This window comes from Stomoxys calcitrans, chromosome 5, assembly GCF_963082655.1.
Source record: "Stomoxys calcitrans chromosome 5, idStoCalc2.1, whole genome shotgun sequence".
Taxonomy (NCBI): domain Eukaryota; kingdom Metazoa; phylum Arthropoda; class Insecta; order Diptera; family Muscidae; genus Stomoxys; species Stomoxys calcitrans.
Window position 1 is genome coordinate 95439614 of NC_081556.1, and position 25497 is coordinate 95465110.

Sequence of the window (25497 nt, forward strand, 5' to 3'; positions counted from 1 at the left end):
AGCATGTAGTTATGTCTTCGCACTGCTAGGATCTTTGCCTCCTGATGGAGGTGGTCCACATGAGAACTGAGGAGACAGCCCGTCGCAGTTCGAAGGGCATCATTCTGACAGATCTGAATATTATTCCACTGCATGTCACAAAGCTGACGAGACCACACTGGCGCTGCATAATTTATCACAAACCGGGTAATTGCTTTGTACGTGGTCAACAAGGTTTCTTAGTCTGCACCCCAAGACAAATTGCTGTTGCATGTGGGGAGAATGATGGTCGGAATCGATACTCCAATGACTTTCACGTTCAGCTCGTTATTCACCTCACGCGTATTTGTAATGAAAAATGTAGCTGAAGATTTGGCGGTAGTTATTTGCAGATCTCTGGCCCCAAAATAAGTGGCAAGTTCGTTGAGGTACACTGTTGCCATGATCGTACAGTCGTCCGCATATGCTACAATCTCTATGCCGTCTGGAGGGGGTGGAATGGAGAATAGGTAGATGTTAAACTGTGCCGGAGATATAACCCCACCTTGGGGAACTCCCTGTTTTACTTCACAGTGCTTCGATTTCTTATCCCTAAATTCCACAAATGACTGGCGACCACACAGATAATTCGCGACCCAGCGTTTCAGGCCTGGCTGGAGGGACGTGTTGGCGATGTCCTTAAATAGTTTAGCATGGCTGACCGTGTCGAACACCTTCGATAGGTCCAGTGCCACGAGGACTGTCCTATCACATGACTTGGGCTGATTGAAACCTCAGCAAATATGTGCGGTGATGGCATGCAGTTGTTGTGTTATGCAGTCTTCGAAATCCATGTTGATGCTCGGCGAATGCAAATTCTCCTTCGAGTCTCGGCAGGAGTAATGCCTCAAGCGTCTTTGCTACTGGTGGGAGAAGGGAGATCGGTCTGTACGATTCCCCCAAACTCGGGTCCTTACCAGGCTTCAGTAGCGAGATCACTCTGCCCATTTTCCACACATCGGGAACTATTGAGGACAGTAGTAAGGTACTCAACTCCAGGTGAATCCAGATTCTCCAACATCAATGTAGAGATTCCGTCGGGGCCCAACGCCTTAGATGATTTGGCGCCACGGATGACATTCGTAACTTCGCCCACCGTAAATTGTGATGGCTGTTCATTGGCTCGGAGACCACGAATACGGCGAATGGCTCTCCTCCTTGCCCTGTCATTTTCGCGATGCACAATAAATTGATGGTTGAACAACCTGGCGCATCTCTTCGGATCAGTCACGATTATTTCGCCAAAAGTGACTGAGGTCCTGTCATCCCGTCTACCGGGATTCGAGAGTGACTTAACAGTAGACCACAGTCTGCCTACACCGGTGCCTAAGTTACATTGCTCCAAGTGTTCCAGCCACAAATTCCACTTATGTTCGTTGACTACCCTGTTTATTTCCAGATTCAGCTCGCTGATTCTGTGGTTAGTGGGGTTGATACCACGAATCCCATCACGCTCGTCTGCGAGTACCACTGCTTGCGCCGGGAAATTGGGCCGCACTTGGGGTACTCGACCGGCTGGTATAAAGCGAGCGGCTGCTGCATTAATGATGTCTCGGAATTTTCTCTCGGCCACTAGCACATCCGAGGGGGGTGGCAATTCACTGAAGCGGCGATTGGTATACTCTCTGAAGCCAGTCTAATCGGCATTCTTATGATTGATAAACGTCCGGCGTTCAGAGGTTATGAAGTCGGGTGGTCGGTCGATGGTGAGAATTATGGGGAGGTGGCCTGATCCCCAAAGAGATGACGGCTTGTCAGGATACGTCACTCAGGAGACCAGGGGATGCAATAGTGATGTCTGGCGAGTTGCTGCACCTCCTCGTAATCCTAATGGGGACATCCTCATTCACCGTGCAAAACGTGAAGCTTTCAATCTGCTCTGTTACCTAGGGGAGAATGCCATGAAGTATGATGCGCATTAAAATCCCCTAGAACCAGACGATTATGGCCAGAAAGTAACCCACTTATGTCGGGGTTGTAAGCTTGGCCATTAATCGGGACACGGCTACCAACCGGTGGTATGTACACGTTGTATAGCTCTATCTCGGCAGTACCGGACCTGACTGCTATCCCCATGCACTCCATGTAGGGGTCACTAGCGCCATGCGCAGGCGAGATAGGTCTATATTGCACGGAATGGTGTATCACGAAGGCCAATCCCCCACCTCCATCCTTACGTAGCACATTGTTTTCGTGACAACTGTGAAAGCTGCACAGCTTAGTTTCCTGGATCGCTGCGACCAATATGCTCTTCCGACTCATGAAATGCACAATCTCATCGATCTTGCCACGGAGTCCGTTGCAGTTTAGCTGCAAAAACGATACACTTCCCGGCACAGGCCTGGCAATATTTGGGCTGGGCAGTTGCGTATATTGCCGTACAGGAGAGGTCGGGGGGGTCACATAGTCCGACGACGAGGACGCAGAAGGCGACAACGCTTGTGACCCACTGCTGGCTATGTTCGCACAGCACCTTGTGACATAACCAGTAGGACTATAGTCCTGTGGTGAAGTGAGGCCAGAGCAAGATCGGAATTGTACCCACTCCGGTTACACCTCACCGATACCGACCGATGATGGAGGCGGTTCTGGCAAACCGAACCGGACCAGGGTCCGGGGTTCTTTTCAATCCCGGCACTGACCAGAAGCATGCGGAGAAGGCACTCCGGAATGTGCCTCTCCCATGACGAAAAAAGACGAACACGTACACTGAGGCGGCAGCCCTTGCCGATGAGGGTTCCATCGGATCAATGTGCCTCTCCCATGACGAAAAAAGATGAACACGTACACTGAGGCGGCAGCCCTTGCCGATGAGGGTTCCATCGGGTCAATCCGGTGCGTACAACCAGCTGCCCACCCACCATGATAGAGCCGTCAGCGAAGACAACGATCTTCACCCTTTCCTTTTCGAAAGAACTGAAAGAATCCTAGTGATAAGCACTGGGGTCTGCAGGTCTAAAGATAATGTTGTTATTGGTGAGATCAATTGGCTTCTCCGGCCATGTAAATAAGTGATTGGTGTCAAGGGGTCCCCAGTTGCATGCAGGGCAGATATTGGCAATGGTATCGTTTGATAAGCAACTTGCCAAAGTTGAACAATTTTTAACTTTGACGACCAGAAACACTACTTCAAGTGTTGTTGTTGTTGTAGTAGCAGTGTGTGGTACACTGAGGCGGCAGCCCTTGCCGATGAAGAAATTCATCGGGTCAATCCGGTACATACAGCCGGCTGCCATGGGATTGCACTACTTCAAGTGTTGTAGCAGTGTGTTGTAGACTGAGACGGCAGGACTTGCTGACTTGCAAGGACTCCCATCAGGTAAATTCGGTATGAACAATCGGCTGCCATGGGTTTGTGGGAAATGTGTTTCTGATAGTAGTTTCAGTTGTTCTGCCCTATTAATCGGGTGTAAAGACAAAAAGTTTTAGCAGTCTATAGGTTTTGACTTTGTAGAAAATATGTCCGCCGAGCTTTAGATGTCTTATCAGAATTCAAATTCTCAGTCTTATGTTGCCGATTTTTTCAATTTTTCCAGTTTAATTTCTTAAAACGAGAGAATGAAGGATTTTTTTAATCTTTTTTTTTTGCATTGCATTTACAATAACAATAACTGAATAGCTACTAAAAAGTTAACATAGCTTGGTAATATAGTCGCTTTATAACTACGAGTATATCCTTGTCGGGGCATCGACACTACCAGCCCACTTGACTATAAAAAAAAATTTGATATTAAATTTTGTTAATGGATATTTAAACACAGTTCCGATATATTCTTGTATATGTGCTAGGATGTTGTGTTCTTACTATTTTATATATATAAATATAATTTGTCAAATGTATATTATAAACCCATGTGTAAATGTAAATGCCAAAATAGTATATATACAAATAAATACGTATATCTATAACAACAACTTGTACTTTTATTCTATAAAAACAAGTAAAAAAAAACTATAAATTAGGTTGGGACAAACTTTGGATACTCACCATCAAATTTGGTCCAAATCATAGGACACTTGAGCCTTTTTTTGAAAAAGCTAATCTCAAATATGGTTCGACCTAGACCACATCGGACATATTTTATCGATATCCATATTTTATCGATATCGGAAAACCCCACCATTATTGAGAAGCTTGATCAATATTTCGCGTTGTTGCAAATATGAATTATAAGTTAGTTTATAAGTATTTTCAAATTTATAGCCTGTTAACTAAATGTCACAAAGAAGCAAAAGGTAAGTACAAGGGACAACAAATTGAACAACATCGAAATTAACTGAAAAACTAGCATGATCTGATGGATATGCAAAACCTTTGCATCGGCATCAGAACAGTTAAAATGGTTTTAAAGTTGCTGGCATCATAAAATACTAGTCTACCTATTGTCATTCGGGGTGGAGGGCTTTTTTTTACTTGGTGTTTTTATTGGGTTGCCCAAAAAGTAATTGCGGATTTTTGAAAAGAAAGTAAATGCATTTTTAATAAAACTTAGAATGAACTTTAATCAAATATACTTTTTTACACTTTTTTTCTAAGGCAAGCTAAAAGTAACAGCTGATAACTGACAGAAGAAAGAATGCAATTGCAGAGTCACAAGCTGTGAAAAAATTTGTCAACGCCGACTATATGAAAAATCCGCAATTACTTTTTGGTCAACCCAATAGCTTAGTAGTCTGAAGTTAACCGGCCGACACGGTATAGATCCACACAGGCTGGAATTTTGAGCTCCAACTTGTGTGGTGTCCATCGTTATCACGGGAAGCTTAGCCGAAAGCTAACGGGCGCCTATTCAGCGGGGCGTTGAATATAGAGGATTTATACAGTGTAAGAAGGAAGTTAACGCCTTCTCTGAGGATGGCAAAATCTGCATCGTTAGGGTGCCGCGCTATAACGGAGTAAGGGGAAATGAAAGGGCAGACGATTTGGCGGTGAAGGCCAGAGGTCTGCCGTCAATAAACTTGGTTAATCCGAAGCCCTTCGGGTCGATGCAGTCCGAGTTAAGGCGACGAATGCGCAGCGAAACGGTCGGTAGAAAAGCGAAACTCGTATGGGGGACAAGGACGAGGAAGAAAGAAGGAGGTCAGTATAGCTATTGGTATCATAACGGGACACATAGGACTACGAGCTCACTTATGTAAAATCGATGTGGCAAGTGATAGCATGTGTAGGGCATGCCGGCAAGATGATGATACTTTGGAGCATTTCCTTTGTGATTGCCCGGTTTTCGCGTCTAACAGATACCGGCAGTTAGGGGGAGACACAATACCAGACATGAACCAACTTAGGGGAGTGGCATTGAAAACAATTAAGGAATTTGTAATTAGCACGGAATTCCTAAATTAAAATTTTCTTTTTAGAGGTTACTTCATAGTTTTTAGAGCGCACAACAAGCCGATTACTGGTTTAGGTGTATGCCCATAGTGGCACGGGACGGATTATATCTGCACCCTCTTTTCAACCTAACCTAACCTAAAGGATTTATAATCTCTGACACCAAGTTTCGAGGTGTCTCTCACCACCTGACCTTTCCACCAGGCTTTTAGCCGTCCCAGTTTGCGTGTGATTGACTTCGAAAGACTTCTTCGCTGGAACTTCTTCATTCATTCTGACAACATGGCCTAGCCAACACAACCGTTGTATTTTGATACGTTTAACTATGCTAACGTCGTCATACATCTCATACAGTTCGTGTTTCATACGTTGCCGATACTCTCTGAATAAAACGAGTTTAATCCCGGAGTACTTTTTTGATACTCATTTATTTCTTCAAAATCTCATCCTTATATATAAACTTAAAACTAACTACAAACTAAATATCCTAAGAAAGGCAGGCAAATCTAAAAATAATCACTTTGGGAAAATAAGATCATAAACAAAGACGATAAACATCCTATGCAGATACTAAATAAATTTGTCCAGCTGCAAGCCATATGCTTGCCATTCAGACCGCTGTGTTTTCTGATAATCCCTAACTATTTCCTTATCTACGCACATTAAAAACTATCTTCCACTTATCCCTGTGCGATGCGTTGGCTAGGTAAAAATATAAACTCTTATCACATTTATGCCTGCCCTTAAAACTATCCTTTAAAATAAACAAAAAATGGAAAGTATCTTATCTATTCGTTCTCAAGGCTAAAACATTTCCATGACACACATCAACTAATATCCCATGTTTAGAAATCTAAACATTCTGCGGGCGGCCAAAAATAATTATGAAATAGCTCTACTTATAAACTGTAAAAATTCAGCAAAATGGACTGTAATTCAAATATATATGTTAAAATCTAAACATCCCGAGGACGAACAACAACTATGTTACTTTCTCTTGTTAAATACTTATAGATTACATAACTTAAAAATAATATTATTAAAATAGAGGTAGAGATTAGTGAAATATGACCACTGATGTGATGCCATGATAGCTCCTTAAGGTGGATCGGATTCGCCTTCATCATTTTAATTTCTTCCTCCAATCCTTGAATCGTTGACGAATGATCGATTTTATTGTAGTTTAGCTCGTCCACCATCGCTATGTCCTTCACCTCTCTCAAGATATATGATGTGGAATTATAGGACATCTCAGTTTTTGCTTCTTGTGACGCAGTTAATACGGTTCGTCCAATCCTAGCAGTACACCCAGGCTGGAGAGTGATGATACCTAGGCCTGGTAATTCAAATACTCCTTTAGTGCGCTCAGCACATAGAATATGGGCCGAAACTTGATCTTTAGTTTTAAACAACCATGACCCTCTTGTCTTCAGCTCAATCCAAAAATTCCTGTTCTGAGTCTTCAAAAACTGGCAGCCATATTTACTTGTTGGCTTAAGCGCTGCTAGCTCACATGAATGATCGTTGGCGTCTTCCCAGGCCCAGTTGCCTCTGCAAAGAAATTCATCTTCACCAGTTAGCTGACATTGGTTCATCGATGACTGCGACAGTAGATGATAAGCATCCATTTCATAGTTGTAGGCCAGGAACTGCTGTCTTAAAGCTGCTACCATTGCGGTTCCGTTTCTCACCATCGGCAGTGGTACGACGCGGAATATTTCTGCTGATGATTTTTCTACCAAGGGAATCTGCACGTCAATCACTAATTTTTCTTCCACCAGCAGACCATGCGCCGTCATCACCTTGTATATTGCCTGCAAAACATCGTCCTTCTCACCAGGCAACCTTAGTCCTTTAGGTAGCTGATCCTTTATTTTCATCACCTCTGCCTGCAACTGGTTTGGCCGTACTAAATTTGGATTTACTTTTCCATGGTTGATGTCAATTAATAAGCCAATTACCCTGGCTTGAATATGTTCCACTTCAGTAAACAAGCTGCTAAGTTGATCGGCTACCGCGAAGAAGTCCATCGCCTTTTTGAAGAGGGAATAGTCAGTGTTCAGCATCTGACTTATGTTTTGCACCTTCTCATTCAGCTCTTTAAACTGTCCATTTATTTCATCCGTGGTCTTTTTCAGCACATTAAGCGTTGCTTCCACCACAGACGTTTGCTTCTCAGCCAAATATTTCAAGTTGTGCTGATTTTCAAGTACATTTTTCATATTTGCTTCCATACTCTCTCTGTCGTCCGCATCCATTACTCCGAAAAGAATGTGGAAAAGAGACCCAACAAACTCTAAAGGAGCCCTTTTATTTCGTTGGCGTTTTTTGTGTGAGAGTAACAAGTGGTTCTCATCTATAGTGTTCAGTCTGTTCGTCATAATATCCATCTGCGTGTCGCACTGCTGCTCGAACGATCTCAGCCGAACACATAATGATTTACACGCTTCTAGACCCTTTTCCAGATGATTCACCGTGACAAAATACCCGTGCAGATCGAAATATGTCATAAGGTTCCATGACGATGTTACTCGGTTGATTCTGCCAATTTTATCCATATAAATGATTGTGTCATTTCCCAATTCTTTTATCGCACCGCCGGTAATTGAGGTTGACATCGATTGAACACTTGCCATCATTGCCATGATCATCCATAACATCATTGCTACGTTTATTTTTCTTCTTTGAGGTAATTTGCAAATATATGTCTGCGACACTTCAATGTCGGCTTCCTTTTCACCACCATTAGCGAATATCTCCAGCGGGCATAACTTGTGTATGGGCCGTTTTAACAACCCCTTTTGTTTAGCGACCTTTACTGTAGCGACTCGAACCTTTCCATCTTTGCCTTTATGTACTTCCGCAATACTTCCCAAAGGCCACCTTCCAGGAGCAGTATTTTCATCCTTCACTATCACCATCTGTCCAACCTTGATATTTGGTACTGGAGTTTTCCATTTTACTCTCTGCTGAAGACTACTCAGATAGTCATTGCGCCACTGTTTCCAGAAATCATCCCGCATTCTTTGAATTATTTTCCACCTGTCTAAAGATCCCAGTTTATTCTCCACGCCTCTTTCTGGAATACTTAGCAATGGTCTTCCGACTACAAAATGTCCTGGCGTTAAAATCTCGCAGTTATCCTCACTGAGTGGACACAAGGGACGAGAGTTGAGAACAGCTTCTATCTGCGACAAAAACGTTGCCATTTCCTCATACGTTAATTTCGTTTCACCAACAACCCGTCTCAAATGGTGCTTCACAGACTTCACGGCAGCCTCCCACAATCCTCCGAAGTGAGGAGCTCCGGGCGGAATAAAGTGCCACTGTATTCGCTCAGATGCTAATATATGAGCCACGTCTGAATTTTGCTGCACCGCTTTGACGAACTCTTTATCCAGATGTCTTGCCGCTCCCACGAAATTAGTGCCATTGTCCGAATATATATGGCTACTTTTTCCTCTTCTACTGAAGAATCGCCGTAGCGCAGCCAAAAACGCTTCTGTTGTTAGATCGCTGACTGCCTCCAAATGTAATGCTTTGGTTGCCATACAAACAAATACAGCTATGTATCCTTTGTAAGCTCGCTGTCCTCTTCCTTTAGACACCTTCATTTGAATAGGACCTGCATAATCAATTCCTGTGTGATCAAATGGATGAGACACACAAACTCTGCTTTCTGGTAGGTTACCCATTAATTGAGCCGCAGTTTCTCGCCTATAACGCAAACATTTGACGCATGACCGAACTGCTCTCTTGATGGCATTTTTGGCACCAATCACCCAATATCTGCTGCGTAGTTCATTTTCCATGAGTTTCGCACCTCCATGTAGCGTTTCTGTATGGATGCCATCAATTATTCGATCCACCAGACAACCTTTCCCCAATAGAATTGGATGCTTTCTGTTGAAGCTTAAACCAGAATTCTCCAGCCTGCCTCCAACTCTCAACACTCCAGCTGCATCAATGAACGGTGTTAGTCCACATATCTTGCTCCTCGTCGGTACTTCGCTGCCATTCCTTAGACACGAAATCTCTAACGAAAATTGGTTTGCCTGCACGCTCGTAATTATTAATTGCTCTGCCTCGTTTATTTCTTCCGCAGTTAATTCATTTTTTCCTGGTTTACGCTGAGCACGTTCAATAAATCTTCGCACATATGCTATAATTCTTATGAGTTTTTTGTAGCTAGAAATCCTCGTAATTAACTGCATGATGACATCGTCTTCCTGTTTATTTTCCTTTAGAACTCCAACAAAGGGTTGAACCGTCGATATGGGCCAATTGTTTTTCTCCAGCAGCCAATGTGGACCACTCCACCATAACTCATCTCCTTTTAGCAGCTCTGGCTTCATCCCTCTTGATGCAGCATCCGCTGGATTCTCCTTGGATCGCACATGACCCCATACGGCACCAGGAACAGACTTCTTAATTTCCTCTACTCTAACCCGAACAAATTTGTCTTTAATATTTTCAGCCTTTGCGATCCATGCTAGAGCAATAGTTGAATCGCTCCATAAATATTTCTGTTGTTTTTGGACTATTAACTTTTCCACATTAAGCATCAATTTAGCCAACAGATGCGCTGCACACAATTCAAGTTTTGGCAGTGTTTTCCTATTTTTCACTGGGTTTACCTTAGATTTTGCTGCTACCAACGTAACTTTGTTTGCGGCCCGGATGTATATGACAGCTGCGTACGCCTTTTCCGAAGCATCAGCAAAACCATGCAGTTCTATTTCCATTAGTGATGAGGTAGACAACCAACGCGGTATTCGGATTTCTGCTAAGTCGGGCAATTTCCTCATGATGACATCCCATTCCTTTATCATCTCAGAGCTTAACTGGTCGTCCCATGCCATATCCATTACCCATAGTCGCTGAATGAATAGCTTGGCTAGAATGGTTACAGGAGCCAGCCAACCCAAAGGATCATATATCTTGGCCAGTGTGGAAAGCGCCTTCCGCTTAGTCAACTTGTTATCTTCAATGATCTGAAAATAGAAAGCAAAATTATCTGTATGGGGATCCCATTGAACACCCAACGTTTTCATTGTTTCGCCTTCCTCAATCCTAATGACTTGATTTTCGCCAACATTTGGTATTGCCTCCAATATGTCATTTTCATTAGACATCCATTTACGCAGCTTGAAACCAAACTTATCCAATTGTTGGCTGATGTCATGATGAATTCCAATGCATTCCTGTACTGAATCAGCACCTGTCATCAAATCATCCATGTAAAAATCATTTTCTATGATGGCTTGAATCTTTGGATTCCGTTCGCTGCACTCTTTTCCAATTTCAATTAGAGCTCGTTTTGCCAGAAATGGAGCACATGCTGTTCCGTAGGTAACAGTCGTTAGCGCAAACTCCTCAATTGGCATATGTTTATTCTCGCGCCACAATATGCATTGGTATGACTGATCTTTATCTGCTACTAACACTTGTCGATACATTTTCTCCACATCCGCTACCAAGACAAATCTCCATAATCGCCATTTCAATAGAATTTGAAATATATCTTGTTGTAGTTTTGGACCAATTTCAAGTACGTCGTTTAAGCTTTTACCATTCGATGTCTTGGCTGAAGCATCAAATACCACCCGAACTTTTGTTGTAAGATGGCTTTCTCTTATCACCGCTTGATGTGGTAAATAGTACTTTCCACTATTTCTTCTTGAGACCTTTTTCATATGCCCCATCTCCAAATACTCCTTCATAAAAGCACAATATTGTTTCTGTAACTTTTCATCCTTTTCCAATCTTTTTTCAAGATTTAAAAAACGTGCTAACGCCATTTTCCTTGATGCGCCCAACTCGATATCCTCCTTAAACGGCAATCTCACCACCAATCTCTTATCCTCATTTATTGTTGTTGTTGTTGTAAAGAGCTGCTCGCATCGATCTTCCTTGACGTCGTCATCTTCACATACTTCCTCCATCTCCCAAAATCTTTCCAGCTCTTTCGTAACCGCCATCACGGCATTTCCAGATTCATGTCCGCAAACGCAACCACAGATTATGAGACCAAGTGACGTCTCTTGTCCAGACAAAGAGCCAATTTTGACTACCCCTTCTTGAATGATTTCATGATATAAATCTGCACCAATTAATAAGTCAATTCTATCGGACTTATAGAACAGCGGATCAGCCAAACAGTAATTTCGCCAGCTCTCCACACTGACGTTCAAATTTCTATCAGGTTGCGCTGAAGATAATGTTGACAACACCATAGCATTTATAACATGAACCGCATCGCTCTCAAACCGTGGTTTGATTTCAATTTGCATGATGGCTTTTGATCTGCCGACTGTCGTGTTACCCAGACCCACTAAATCTGTAACTAACTTCTTTCTGGGTAACCTCAGTATTTGGGCTGCCTCTTCCGATATTGAAGTGCGTTGAGAACCTTGATCGATTAAGGCTCTCATTAAAATTTGCTCACCACTTGCAGCCTTTACTCGTATTTGTGCTGTTGCCAACAGAGTGACAGCATTGCCTTCCATAGTTAATTGAGCTTTGGAGTTTGATCTCTGAGTTTCCTGCGTTTTGTTTCCTTCGACGTGAAGCATAGTAATATGTTTTCCGCCGCACTTGTCGCACTTGGTGTTAAATTTGAAGCATTTCTTTTCCGACGGGTGACTCAAACAAATTTTGCACATTTTCATTTTTTGTGCCCACGCACCTTTTTCAGCTGGTTGCAGTTTCAAAAATTTGTAGCACTCTTTTAACCCATGTCCTGATGCTTGACAAAATGCGCACGATCGTTGAGTTGTTTGGTATGACTGTGTTGTTTTTGCTCTTTGATGCGTGTTTCCTTTTTTGCTGTATACCGCTTCCAAAGCCAAGTATTGCTGCTCCAGAAAAGACAGGACATCCTCTAGCCTTTGGACTTCTTTTGATTTCTGGACCCATTGCTCATATTTCAGCAATCCTTCCTTATCTAGCTTTCTAATAAGGATCCGAGCAATGAATGGATCTGCCTCGTCTACCTTCATTCCCATAGCTTTCAATGCATGTAATGATTCCGTAGCCGTATCCAATAGCTGCTTTATACTGTTGCTATACTGAATATTTATTATGCCGTGGTCGATGATCTTGTCAAACAATGTGCAGAATAACAGCCGCCGGTTATCGTATCTCTGCTCCAGTATCTTCCATGCCGCACTGTAGTTCTCCCCTGTCACTTGAAGATGTTGTATTAAGCGAGCAGCATCACCTTTCACCACACTTTTAAGTCGATAAAATTTTTCGACTTCCGATAGCCTTCTGTCCTCCTCTACTAACTTTGTAAATATTTCTTTGAAGGAATTCCAATCGTTGATATACCCACTGAATATGGGCACTTTTAACTCTTCCAATCTAATTAAACTTGTTGATCCTGTATTTTGCATTGTTTCCACACGTTCTTCAATTTCCACACAGACATCCACGTATCTTTCCCTGATACAGTCCCAAGCTTCAATCATGTCTAAATCATCTTCGTCATCATCATCAATAATTATTTCCACTATTGATTCCAGTTGTCCATACTCTGATTGCAACGCCAGCCATTGCATATTTAAATAACTTTTATTCGCAGTTGGCAATCTGCTTTCTATTACTTCCAGCTTTCTTGTAATAGTTCTATACTTCAATTCAAATTTTCTTCTTAGCTTCGACACAGGCTTTTCTTGCTCTCTGCTAATTGCCTGATCTCTCGGCTGGGTGTTACTCTCATTTGCCGTTTGTTCGCTAGGTGCCAATGCAGCTGCACCTTGCGTTACCATTAATTTTTTCTCCGCACTGCCTTGCGTTATCTCTGCGTCCTGATTAGCTGCCACTTTGGCTGAGGCTCCTTTTTCTTGCTGCTCAAACCCTTGCACAATTTTATCCATTTTGCTAATTGCTTCTTCTACTCGTCTTTGCAGCTCCTGGACCTCTTCTTCATGCCCACTGGACGACTTTCCGATATCCTTGTTTAACTTGTTGTAGCCTACAATGATTTCCTGCAGCCACTTTCTATTTTTCTTGACAACTGGCAGTAACATTTCCTCCACATCGAGGTCAACTGCTTTTACTGCCAACAAATGTTCAAGGTTTTTCAATTTCTCCAACAGAGAATCCGATTGACTCCTTGTGAACATTTTTCTTTCAATTTTAAATCACTTACACTGATTCGATACGTGTATTAAATCTTTGTTTATTCTTTACTACTTTGCAAGAATCACCAACTTTTACTTTAAACACACTTAACCGTACCGAAGGTTCGAAGGACCAAATGAATAAAACGAGTTTAATCCCGGAGTACTTTTTTGATACTCATTTATTTCTTCAAAATCTCATCCTTATATATAAACTTAAAACTAACTACAAACTAAATATCCTAAGAAAGGCAGGCAAATCTAAAAATAATCACTTTGGGAAAATAAGATCATAAACAAAGACGATAAACATCCTATGCAGATACTAAATAAATTTGTCCAGCTGCAAGCCATATGCTTGCCATTCAGACCGCTGTGTTTTCTGATAATCCCTAACTATTTCCTTATCTACGCACATTAAAAACTATCTTCCACTTATCCCTGTGCGATGCGTTGGCTAGGTAAAAATATAAACTCTTATCACATTTATGCCTGCCCTTAAAACTATCCTTTAAAATAAACAAAAAATGGAAAGTATCTTATCTATTCGTTCTCAAGGCTAAAACATTTCCATGACACACATCAACTAATATCCCATGTTTAGAAATCTAAACACTCTCCATCAATGCATACTGGTTCATAAATTTTACAAAGAATCTTTCTCTCAAACACTCCAAGCATTGCCTCGTCTGCTTTCACAAGTACCCATGCCTCGGAACCATATTACAACACGGCTAGTATCAGTGCCTTGTATAGTGTAATCTTCGACTGTCAAGAGGTGGCCTTGTTTCTAAATTGCTTGCCTAATCCCAAGTAGCATCTGCTTGGCAGTATTACTAGGTCTAAAGCCGCAATAATAGGGGCCCATTTATCTCATTGACTAAGGTTTTAATCTTTCACACAATACGCTCGAGTTTATCTTTTGTCTCCATTCCGTCTTGTCTCCATTCTTGTGTACGGGACATAGTATGCTGAGGTTCCAATTATCAGGTATACATTATTCTAACCAGATTGCGCAGCGTGTCGCCTCCAATCTTGTTGGTCTTCAGCCGGGTCAAGCATACTTGGTCCTCATTCTGACTAGGAGATAAACATACTATACCATCATGAGGGATTGGTTGGCTTTCGCCTACCTGTGAAAAGCTATCCTCCACGATTGTATCCTTCGCGTAAGAGGAGATACTAATCTAGTCATTCCGTTTGTAACACCTCGAAATATTGATTTAGGACCCCATATTCTTGATTGTCTCAACATCCTAAGTCGATCTAGCTATGTCCGTCCATCCGTTTGGCGAAATCACGGTAGCAGTTGAACGCGTAAAGCTAGTCGCTTGAAATTTTGTACAGATACTTAGGTGTAGGTTGTTGTTGTTGTTGTAGCAGTGTGTTGTACACTGAGGCGGCAGCCCTTGCCGATGAAGGACTTCATCGGGTCAATCCGGTACGTACAACCGGCTGCCTTGGGATTGCTTAGGTGTAGGTAGTTGGGGATTGCAAATGGGCCATATCGGTTCAGATTTGAATATAGCTCCCATATAAACCGATCTCCCAATTTGACTTCTTGAGCTCCTGGAAGCCACAATTTTTGTACGATTTGGCTGAAGTTTTGCACATAGTGTTTTGTTATGACTTTCAGCAGCTGTGCTAAGTACGGTCTAGATCGGTCAAGAACCTGATATAGCTCCCATATAAACCGATCTACTGATTTCACTTCTTGAGCTCCTGGAAGCCTCAATTTGTATCCGATTTGGCTGAAATTTTGCACATAGTGTTCTATTATGACTTCCAACAAATGTGCAAGGAACGGTTTAAATCGGTCTATAACCTCATATAGCTTCCATATAAACCGATCTCCCGATTTGACTTCTTGAGCTCCTGGAAGCCACAATTTTTGTCCGATTTGGCTGAAATTTTGCACATAGTGTTCTGTTATGACTTCCAACAACTGTACTAAGTACAGTTTAAATCGGTTCATAACCTGATGAAGCTCTTATAAAAACCGATCTACCGAATTGACTTCTTGAGCCCCTGGAAGCCTCAATTCTTGTCCGATTTGGCTGAAATTTTGCACATATTGTTCGATCTAAATCGGTCTATAACCAGATATATGTCTCAAATTTTAGCAGAATCCACGATGGTAGCTTCCCAAGAATGGGCCTGGCCGAACTTAGCACGCTTTTACTTGTTCTTCTTTAAATTTCAACTTAAAATGCCTTTTCTCCCTTCTCGTCACCTTTTTGAAACTACAAGGATGCGCAGTACTAGTCCCAGCTTATCTCCAATTCAAATTGGGATATAAAAGAAAGTGAAGTTCAATTGAAGAAATCAGTCTACATGATTGTTTTATCCAACACATTATCAATTTTATAAGAACTTTCCTTTTTTTAAAATGAAAAAAATTTCTTGGAGTTTTTCCCATTGCTATAATTACTTTGTAACATATGGTGACCCCTGCTCTTAATGACAATATCGGTATTTTATGATATGCCATGGATGTTTTTGTAAGACCTTTAAAAGCATGGTGGACAAAAGTCTGATTGATAAACTCTACAAAATTCGAAGAGAAATTCTGCAGAGTTTATGTCTCAGATACAGCTTTACAATGGCATTTCAATTTGTTGAGTTCCCTTAAAGGTAAGTACAAAGGATGTGCAATCGATCGGTGAGAGTTATTATTATGAAAAAGATTTGCAAAATTTCATCGCACAACCTTGAAATATACAAAAATTCAAACATAAATGTTTTTGATATTATTGTCTATTTCTTTGTCATTTCCCTTTTTTTTTTCTTTTTTTTTAATATATTTTTGCCTATTTACGTATTGTATTTGCTAGCCAATAAACCAGAACACAATGGACGATATACCCAGTACGAGTGGAATGAGCATAACAAAATCACCGAAAAAGATACGTAAAAGGAGTCCCTTAGAAAATGCTGGTTATGTTAAGAAATTTCAAAAAATTCGAGATGATAAGGCTGTAAGTATACCATCAATAGGATCTACAGTTTATGAAAATATCCAAGCATTTCACTTACTCTTCAGAGGATATATGTGATAACAGTGTATTGTGTCATCTTCCTTAGCTAGTTTAGGGTATATTAAAGTAAACACCGATTGCTAGTAGAGATCTGCAGCGATGTATTGTATTTGCGGTGCGCCGCATAAGAAGTTGTCTTTTCGAATCAACCTTACTAACGCACTCATTAAAACTCCAATCAACGCAAATGCAAGGCAAACACAAATGATTTTGTGGTGGTGCTCATGTGTCTGTGTATGTATCGCTTTGAAACAAACGAGCCAGGCCCGAGTTTAAACTACCACCGCCAATACTTATGCTTGTGTTCTCTTGTATGTGCGGTGGTATGATGAGTGTTTGCCAAAAACAACGCAAACACCGCATTTTTTTTAACATAAAAAGTTTTAAGACATTCCAAAGAAGATGCAAATAATAGCAATTTTAAAAAATATTTTTGTTAAAATGGGCTTTCTCATCGTTATAAAAGCAAAACCGCAATTATGATTTGAATCAATGTGTTGTGTTGATGCGGTGTGTCATTTTCTCGTCTTATATTGAGTCATAACACCACCATAGATATAGACGATGTTAAAAGCGGTGATACACGAAGAATGAAGTATTCAAATGAGCGTCACGCACATCAGTGTGCTGAGCATAACACAGCAAGAATTGCGGTGGCGATACATATTACTACCGCATACTTATGAGTATATCGCAAATCAGAAAAATACCATCGCTTGGAGATTTCTAATTGCTAGCCGTTCTGCTGGGAGACCTACGGCCCGTCTACATAGCGCCCAACATCTGTGAGCCTTCACAGTACGAAATGTGACACTTCCAATTCAGTTTCCTGTCCAAGATCACACCTTAGTATTTGACCTTGTCTGATAACGAAATCGTCTTATTAAGGAAACATGGTGCGTTAAATTGGCCCACCTTCGCCTTCCTCTTGAACGGGCATATTTCAGTCTTCTCTGGGTTAATATTGAGACCTCTGGGCCCAGTCATATGCCATATGCAATACCCTTTCGGCCCTTCTGCATAGCTCGTTGGGATCCTTACCCCTTAGAAGTATTATAACATCGTCTGCGTAGCAGACGGGTTCAAATCCCTCCTCAGTCAGCATCCGTAATAGGTCATTTATGGTGGTCACCCATAGGAGTGTCGATAAAATGCCCCCCTGTTGCGTGCCCTGTGCCACTTTCTCCCCTTTTCTTTTTATCCCCTTCACCATGTTGTTGTTGTTGTTGTTGTTGTTGTTGTTGTAGCAGTGTATTGTACACTGAGACGGCAGCCCTTGCCGATGAAGGACTTCATCGGGTCAATCCGGTACGTACAACCGGCTGCCTTGGGATTACCCTCCACCATAGAATGAGGGAGTACTAATTCCGTCATTCTTTTTGAAACACCTCCAAAAATGCCTCTGAGACCCCAAAAAGTATATATATTCTTGATCGTCATGTGATTTTAAGTCGATCTTGCCATATCCGTCTGTCCGTCCGTCCGTCTGTCTATCCGTTCGTCCGTCCGTCCGTCTTTCTGTCGAAAGCACGCTAACTTTCGAAGGAGTAAAGCTAGCCGCTTGAAACTTTGCACAAATACTTTTTATTAGTGTAGGTCGGTTGGTATTGTAAATGGGCCAAATCGGTCCATGTTTTGATATAGCTACCATATAAACCGATCTGGGGTCTTGACTTCTTGAGCCTCTAGAGGGCAAAATTCTCATCCGATTTAACTGAAATTTTGTACGTGGTGTTTTGGTATCACTTCCAATAACTGCAATAACTATGGTTTAAATCGGTCCATGTTGTGATATAGCTGCCATATAAACCGATCTTGGGTTTTGACTTCTTGAGCCTCTAGAGGGCAAAATTCTCATCCGATTTAACTGAAATTTTGTACGTGGTGTTTTGGTATCACTTCCAAAAACTGTGCTAAGTATGATTCAAATCGGTATAGAACCTGATATAGCTGCCATATAAACCGATCTGGGATCTTGACTTCTTGAGCCTCTAGAGGGCACAATTCTCATCCGATTTGGCTGAAATTTTGTACAAAGGCTTTTCTCATGACCTTCAACACACGTGTTTAATATGGTCGGAATCGATCAATAGCTTGATACAACTCCCATAAAAACCTATCTCCCGATTTTGCTTCTTGAGACCCTACAAGGCGCAATTCTTATCCGAATGCACTGAAATATTACACAGTGACTTCTACAATGTTCAGCCTTCATTTATGGTCCGAATTGGACTATAACTTGTTTTGTAGTGATTTTTTTTTAGAAATTGCTTACCAAAGTTAATTTTACTTTCTCAAAAATATTTTGTGAATAGAAGCAGTTGCTGAAGCGCAGTAGAAAAATGATTTGGGATTCGAAAAAAAGACTAACAAATGATGGCAAGAAATTATATCGGACTAGGAGCGTGCACAACAAATCTAAATCGCCGATTTGCAACAATCGCCGCAAAAACAGTCGAAACTCTATAACCAATTCCTCAAGAAATTCAAGCAATGTGGCGAATATACCAAGAGTTGACTTAACAAAACCTAAAGACACAACGGTGGATAGTGATGATGACGATTGCATATTAGTTGAAAAGTCTGTTACTCATATAACCATAGTGGATGATGATGATGATGAAGACAACATTAATGACCACAACGCATCCACATCGAGTTGTGAAACAGCATTGAAATCATTTTCGCAACGTTTTTCTTCAACACCTTGTGGCAAGGGTTCACCGAATGGACCCAAAAACATGGTGCCTTTTACTCCTTTAGCTGGCAATCATCCACGTCCTTCATATGCTAGCATGCTGTGGAACTCGGAAAAGGATCGTCATAATCCTCGTGTGCCAGGAAATGCACCATTTTTCATAGATGTCAATGAGAATACTTTTCTGGGGCATATAAAGTACAACATTGGAGTGCCCTTAACAAAAAATAATGAGGACGATTTTGTCGTTGTGGACAATGATACAACTTTAATAGCAGAATCATCGACTCTGGAAGAACATAACAAATCAAAGGACGACTCATCTCGCAATTCGTCCAGCGAATCGTCCGGCGAATCTTCTAGTGAGTCATCCAGCGATGAGAAGGAGGAGGGTGAAGTTTCAGATTCCGTCAATAATGCCGACAATGAATCTGTCATATTTGTATCCGATACAAGACCAAATGATTTTATACCCATTACTTGTGCAGCAGACAAAAAATTGACAGTAAGTAAATTTGAATAAAGGTGGCGTGGGTTGTTGATTTTTTTTAATACACATATAACATGTGTCTCGTGTTTGCTATTCTTTTTTTTTTTAATTTTAGAAAACCCTTAAGGCAAATAATCGCCAAAAGCCTCCTGCTGCATATAGCGAATTATTTACAGCTGGTGAAAAGAAACAATTGGAAGTGTATAATACAAATACGTATAATCCCAATGCAGGCGAGGCAATAACATCGAAAAAACGTCCAGTTATTATAGATGGCAGTAATGTAGCTTTTAAGTAAGTAACTCCAGTATCAAATCAAAAAGAATATCTTTTACCTTTTGAAGCCTTAGGAAATACGAGAATCCTAACTGAATAATATCACGAAAGCATTTTAAAATTGTTATATAGAAGGAGAAGGATTATAAATAGTTTTTGTGGGCTCATAATGCCGCTATATATGTAGATCAAATTCTTAATTTTGTGCTTACGGGCTAAGCCATTCAATTTCAATTATATAACCCATTACTGCATCGAAATTGGATAAAAAAAAACAAGTAAAAGCGTGCTATGTTCGGCCGGGTCGAATCTTATATACCCCCACCATGGATCGCATATGTCAAGTTCTTTGAATGACTTTTTCAAATAGAAAAACACCAGTCATAGAAAAACACCACCTCCAAAATTTCAGGCAAATCGTGTAATAATTGCGCCCTCCAGGGGCTTAAAAAGTCAAACTGGTCGATCGGTTTATATGACAGCTATATCAAGTTACACACCGACTTAGACCACACTTGGAATAGTTGTAGGAAGTCAAATGGCATATGCAAAATTTCAACAATATTGGATAAGAATTGCACCCTCTTGAAGCCCAAGAAGTCTAATCGGGAGATCGGTTTATATGGCAGCTATATCAGGATATGGACTGATTTAGACAATAGTTCAAACAGTTGTTGGAAGTCAAAATAAAACACTTCATACAAAATGTCGGCCAAATCGGATAAGAATTGCGACCTCTGGAAGCCCAAGAAGTCTAATCGGGAGATCGGTTTATATGGCGGCTATATCAGGATATGGACTGACTCAGACTATAGTTGTTACAGTTGTTGGAAGTCATAACGAAACACGTCATGCAAAGTTTGAGCCAAATATGATAGGAATTGTGCCCTCCAGGAGCTCAACAAGTCTAATCGGGAAATCGGGAAATCGGTTTATATGGTAGCTATATCCGGTTATGGACTGATTAATGTCATACTTGGCACAGTTGTTGAGAGTTATACCAGAATACTTAAAATTTCAGCCAAATCGGATAGGAATTGCGCCCTCTAGAAGCTCAAGAAGTCTAATCGGAAGATCGGTTTATATGTCGGCTATATCAGGATATGGACTGATTTAAACTACAGTTGACACAGTTGTTGGAACTCATAACGAATTGCGCCCTCCAGGAGCTCAACAAGTCTAATCGGGAAATCGGTTTATATGCGGCTATATCAGGTTATTAACTGATTAAGGTCATACTTGGCACAGTTGTTAGGACTTATACCAGAGTACTTTAAGCAAAATTTCAGCCAAATCGGATAGGAATTACGCACTCCAGGAGCTCTACAAGTCTAATCGGGAAATCGGTTTATATGGCGGCTATATCAGGTTATTAACTGATTAAGGTCATACTTGGCAAAGTTGTTAGGAGTTATACCAGAGTACTTTAAGAAAAATTTCAGCCAAATCGAATAAGAATTGCGCCCTCTAGAAGCTCTAAAATTCAAGACCCAAGATCGGTTTATATGGCAGCTATATCAGATTATCAACCGATTTAGACCATAATTGGCAGAGTTGTTGGAAGTGATACCAAAACATGATGTGCAAAATTTCAGCCAAATCGGGTTAGAATTGTGCCCTCTAAAAGCTCAAGAAGTCAAGACCCAAGATCGGTTTATATGGCAGCCATATCAAAGCATGGACCGATTTGGCCCATTTACAATCCCAACCGATCTACACTAATAAGAAATATTTGTGCAAAATTTCACGAGCCTAGCTTTACTACTTCGAAAGTTAGCATTCTTTCGACAGACGGACGGACTGACGGACATTGCTAGATCGACCTAAAATGTCATGACGATCTAGAATATATATACTTTATGGGGTCTTAGACGCATATTTCGAGGTGTTACAAACGTAATGACGAAATTAGGTGGAGGGAAGGCTCCTATTGTGGAGGGTATAATAAGCCCCCAAGAAGTAAATGAGGAGTTCGGTCTACGTCGAAGTGTGGCTTTACAGGGAAAATCATTCGCAGAGATATGGAATGGGCTAATGGTAATCAATATTCCTAATTTATATGAAATCTTTTGCATAATATGTTCCATGTACCCTACACAGGCAAAATAGGAGATCGGTCGTGTAATGTTAGGGCCATTTTCGTGGCCAATTTAAATGCGCATTAAATGCGCGCAAACTGACCTCCACTCAGTACATTTTAAATGAATTCCCCATTGCTATGCACTTCGACTGCATTTGCTTTAGTAATGAGAGGATGGTATGACTGCATAGGGGAAAAAATGATACATTTTGGCTACAAATAGGAATTTTTTTTGTTGTTTTTAATACCATTTCACAAACCTCAATTATCATGCAAGAGCCGGTGCCGCCCGGCCTCTCTGAGACTCTACGGTCGATACCGCTGAGTGTCTGCGACTGCCGTTGCAGCATGTTCGTATGTAGCATTCCACTTTGCGCAACCTGTCGACGCGAGCTACCGGTTGTTGTTGTTGTTGTTGTAGCAGTTTATTGTGTTCTATCTTTCGTCTGCTTGATTCTGTTGAGTGTCAAGGCCCAGGAACTCCGCAACTAAGATGGGGTGCGTCCACAGGGATCTGGGTCTGAGTCGAGTGGGTCTGGCCGGGCAGTTAAGCAGGTGACGTGTATCGTGCGGTCCCTGGTTACAATCGGGACATACATCTTGCACGTCGGCATCAATCCTAGCTCTGTGGGAATTGAGGCGGCTGCATCTGCCGGAACGTAATTGAGCCAGAACTACTCTGGTTTGCCGGGGGAGGTCGAATTCTTCGGGTGCAATGGGTGGCGGTCGTTCTCCAAGGACTACATTCACCCGGTAGCCAATTACCGCGTCTGCTACCGTGTCTGCATGAATGTTGTTCAGATCCGCTTGATATGCCGCATGATCTAGAGGTTCTCTCTTGTAGCGCTGAACCTCACGCTCTAGATCATGTAGATCTACCTTAAGGCTTCTGGGCGGTGGGTATCTATCCACAAGATGATGATTTGGATGGTTTCTGCGATAACAGCCCAAAAGGTATTGCTTAGACAGCATTTAGTTATGTCTTCGCACTGGTAGGATCTTTGTCTCCTGATGGAGGTGGTCCACATGAAAACTGAGGAGACAGCCCGTCGCAGTTCGGAGGGCGGCATTCTGACATCTGAATATTATTCCACTGCGTGTCACAAAGCTGGCGAGACCACACTGGCTCTGCATAACTTACCACAGACCGGCCAATTGCTTTGTACGTGGTCAACAAGGTTTCTTTGTTTGCACCCCAAGTGCTGCCAGCAAGTGACTAGAGGACCTTGTTTCTACTATTGACTTTACCACAAATTGCTGTGGCATGTGGAGAGAGTGTGTAGGAGCTGTCCAATGTGACGCCAAGTATTTTGGGACACTTGATGGTCGGAATCATTTCTCCATCGACCATCACAGTCAGCTCAGTATTCACCTCACGCGTATTTGTAGTGAACAGTGTGGCTGAAGATTTGGTGGCGGATATCTTCAGATTTCTTGCAGCGAAATATGAGGCAAGCTCGTTGAGGTAGACGTTCAACCTATCGCAGATGTCATCAATGGGTGGGGGGCCTGATGCCATGATCGTACAATCGTCCGCATATGATACGATCTCTATGCCGTCTGGAGGGGGTGGGATGGAGGATAGGTAGAGGTTAAACAGAGCCGGAAATATCACCCCACCTTGGGGAACTCCCTGTTTCACTCTGCGGTGTTTCAACTTCTTATCCCTAAATTCCACAAATGACTGGCGGCCACACAGATAATTCGCGACCCATCGTTTCAGGCCTGGCTGGAGGGACGTGTTGGCGATGTCCTCGAATAATTTGGCATGGCTGACCGTGTCGAATGCCTTCGATAGGTCCAGTGCCACGAGGACCGTCCTATCACATGGCCTGGGTTGATTGAAGCCACGGCAAATGTGTGTGGTGATGGCATGCAAAGCTGTTGTTGTGCTGTGCAGTCTCCGAAATCCATGTTGATGCTCGGCGAATGGAAATTCTCCTACGAGGCTCGGGAGGAGTAATGCCTCAAGCGTCTTTGCCACTGGTGAGAGAAGGGAAACCGGTCTGTACGACTCCCCCAAACTCGGGTCTTTTCCAGGCTTCAGTAGCGGGATCACTCTGCCCATTTTCCAGACATTGGGAACTATAAGAGTGTTCAAGGTTAAGGACAGTGGTAAGGTACTCAACTCCAGGTGAATCCAGATTCTTCAGCATCAATGTAGAGATTTCGTCGGGGCCCAACGCCTTGGAAGATTTGGCGCCACGGATGACATTCGTAACTTCGCCCACGGTAAATAGTGATGGCTGTTCATCGGCTCGGAAACCACGAATACGGCGAATGGCTCTCCTCCTTGCCCTGTCTCTCTCGGGATGCACAATAAATTGACGGTTGAACAACCTGGCGCATCTCTACAGATCAGTCACGGATATCTCGCCAAAAGTGACTGAGGTCCTGTCGTCCCGTCTACCGGGGTTCGAGAGAGACTTAATAGTGGCTCACAGTTTGCCTGCACCGGTGCCTAAGTTACATTGCTCCAAGTGTTCCAGCCACAAATTCCGCTTATGTTCGTTGACTACCCTGTTTATTTCCTGATTCAGCTCGCTGATTCTGGGGTTAGCGGGGTCCATAGCACGAATCCCATCACGCTCGTCTGCGAGTACCACTGCTTGCGCCGGGAAATTAGGTCGCACTTGAGGTATTCGACCGGCTGGTATAAAGCGAGCGGCTGCTGCGTTGATGATGTCTCGGAATTTCCTCTAGGCCACAAGCACATCAGAGGGGGTGGCAGTTCACTGAAGCGGCGATTGGTATACTCTCTGAAGCCAGTCCAATCGGCCTTCTTATAATTGATGAACGTCCGGGGCTCAGGGGTTATAAAGTCGGGTGGTCGGTCGATGGTGAGAATTATGGGGAGGTGGTCTGACCCCAAAGAGATGACGGCTTGCCAGGAGACGTCACTCAGAGATCAGGGGATGCAATTGAGATGTCTGGCGAGTTGCTGCACCTCCTCGTAATCCTAGTGGGGCATCCTCATTCACCGTGCAAAACGTGGAGCTATCTATCTGCTCTGCCAAAGCTATGCCACGCTGGCCGTTACCTAGGGGAGAATGCCATGACGTGTGATGTGCATTAAAATCCCCCAGAACCAGACGATTATGGCCAGATAGCAACCCATTTATGTCGGGGTTGTAAGCCTGGCCATTAATCGGGACACAGCTACCAACCGGCGGTATATACACGTTGTATATTTCTATCTCGGCAGTACCAGACCTGACGGCTACCCCCATACATTCCATGTATGGGTCACTAGCGTCAAGCGCAGGCGAGATAAGTCTATATTGCACGGAATGGTGTATAACGAAGGCCAATCCCCCACCTCCATTCTTTGAGCGATCGTTACGTAGCACATTGTAACCGTGACAACTGTGCAAGCTGTAGGTGTTGGTCAGCTTTGTCTACTGGATCGCTGCGACGGATATGCTCTTCCGACTCATAA

General features: G+C 42.4%; 1 protein-coding gene across 1 annotated transcript in view; it reads left to right on the plus strand.

Annotated features, from left to right (window-relative positions):
* The window catches only part of LOC106091761 (uncharacterized), a 36991-nt gene that overhangs the window by 9577 nt on the left and 1917 nt on the right, over positions 1-25497 (plus strand). The window contains exons 2-4 of the mRNA XM_013258404.2: positions 16311-16454; positions 18830-19717; positions 19818-19996. Coding sequence (XP_013113858.2) covers positions 16311-16454; positions 18830-19717; positions 19818-19996 — 1211 coding nt within the window. The remainder of the gene's footprint in view (positions 1-16310; positions 16455-18829; positions 19718-19817; positions 19997-25497) is intronic.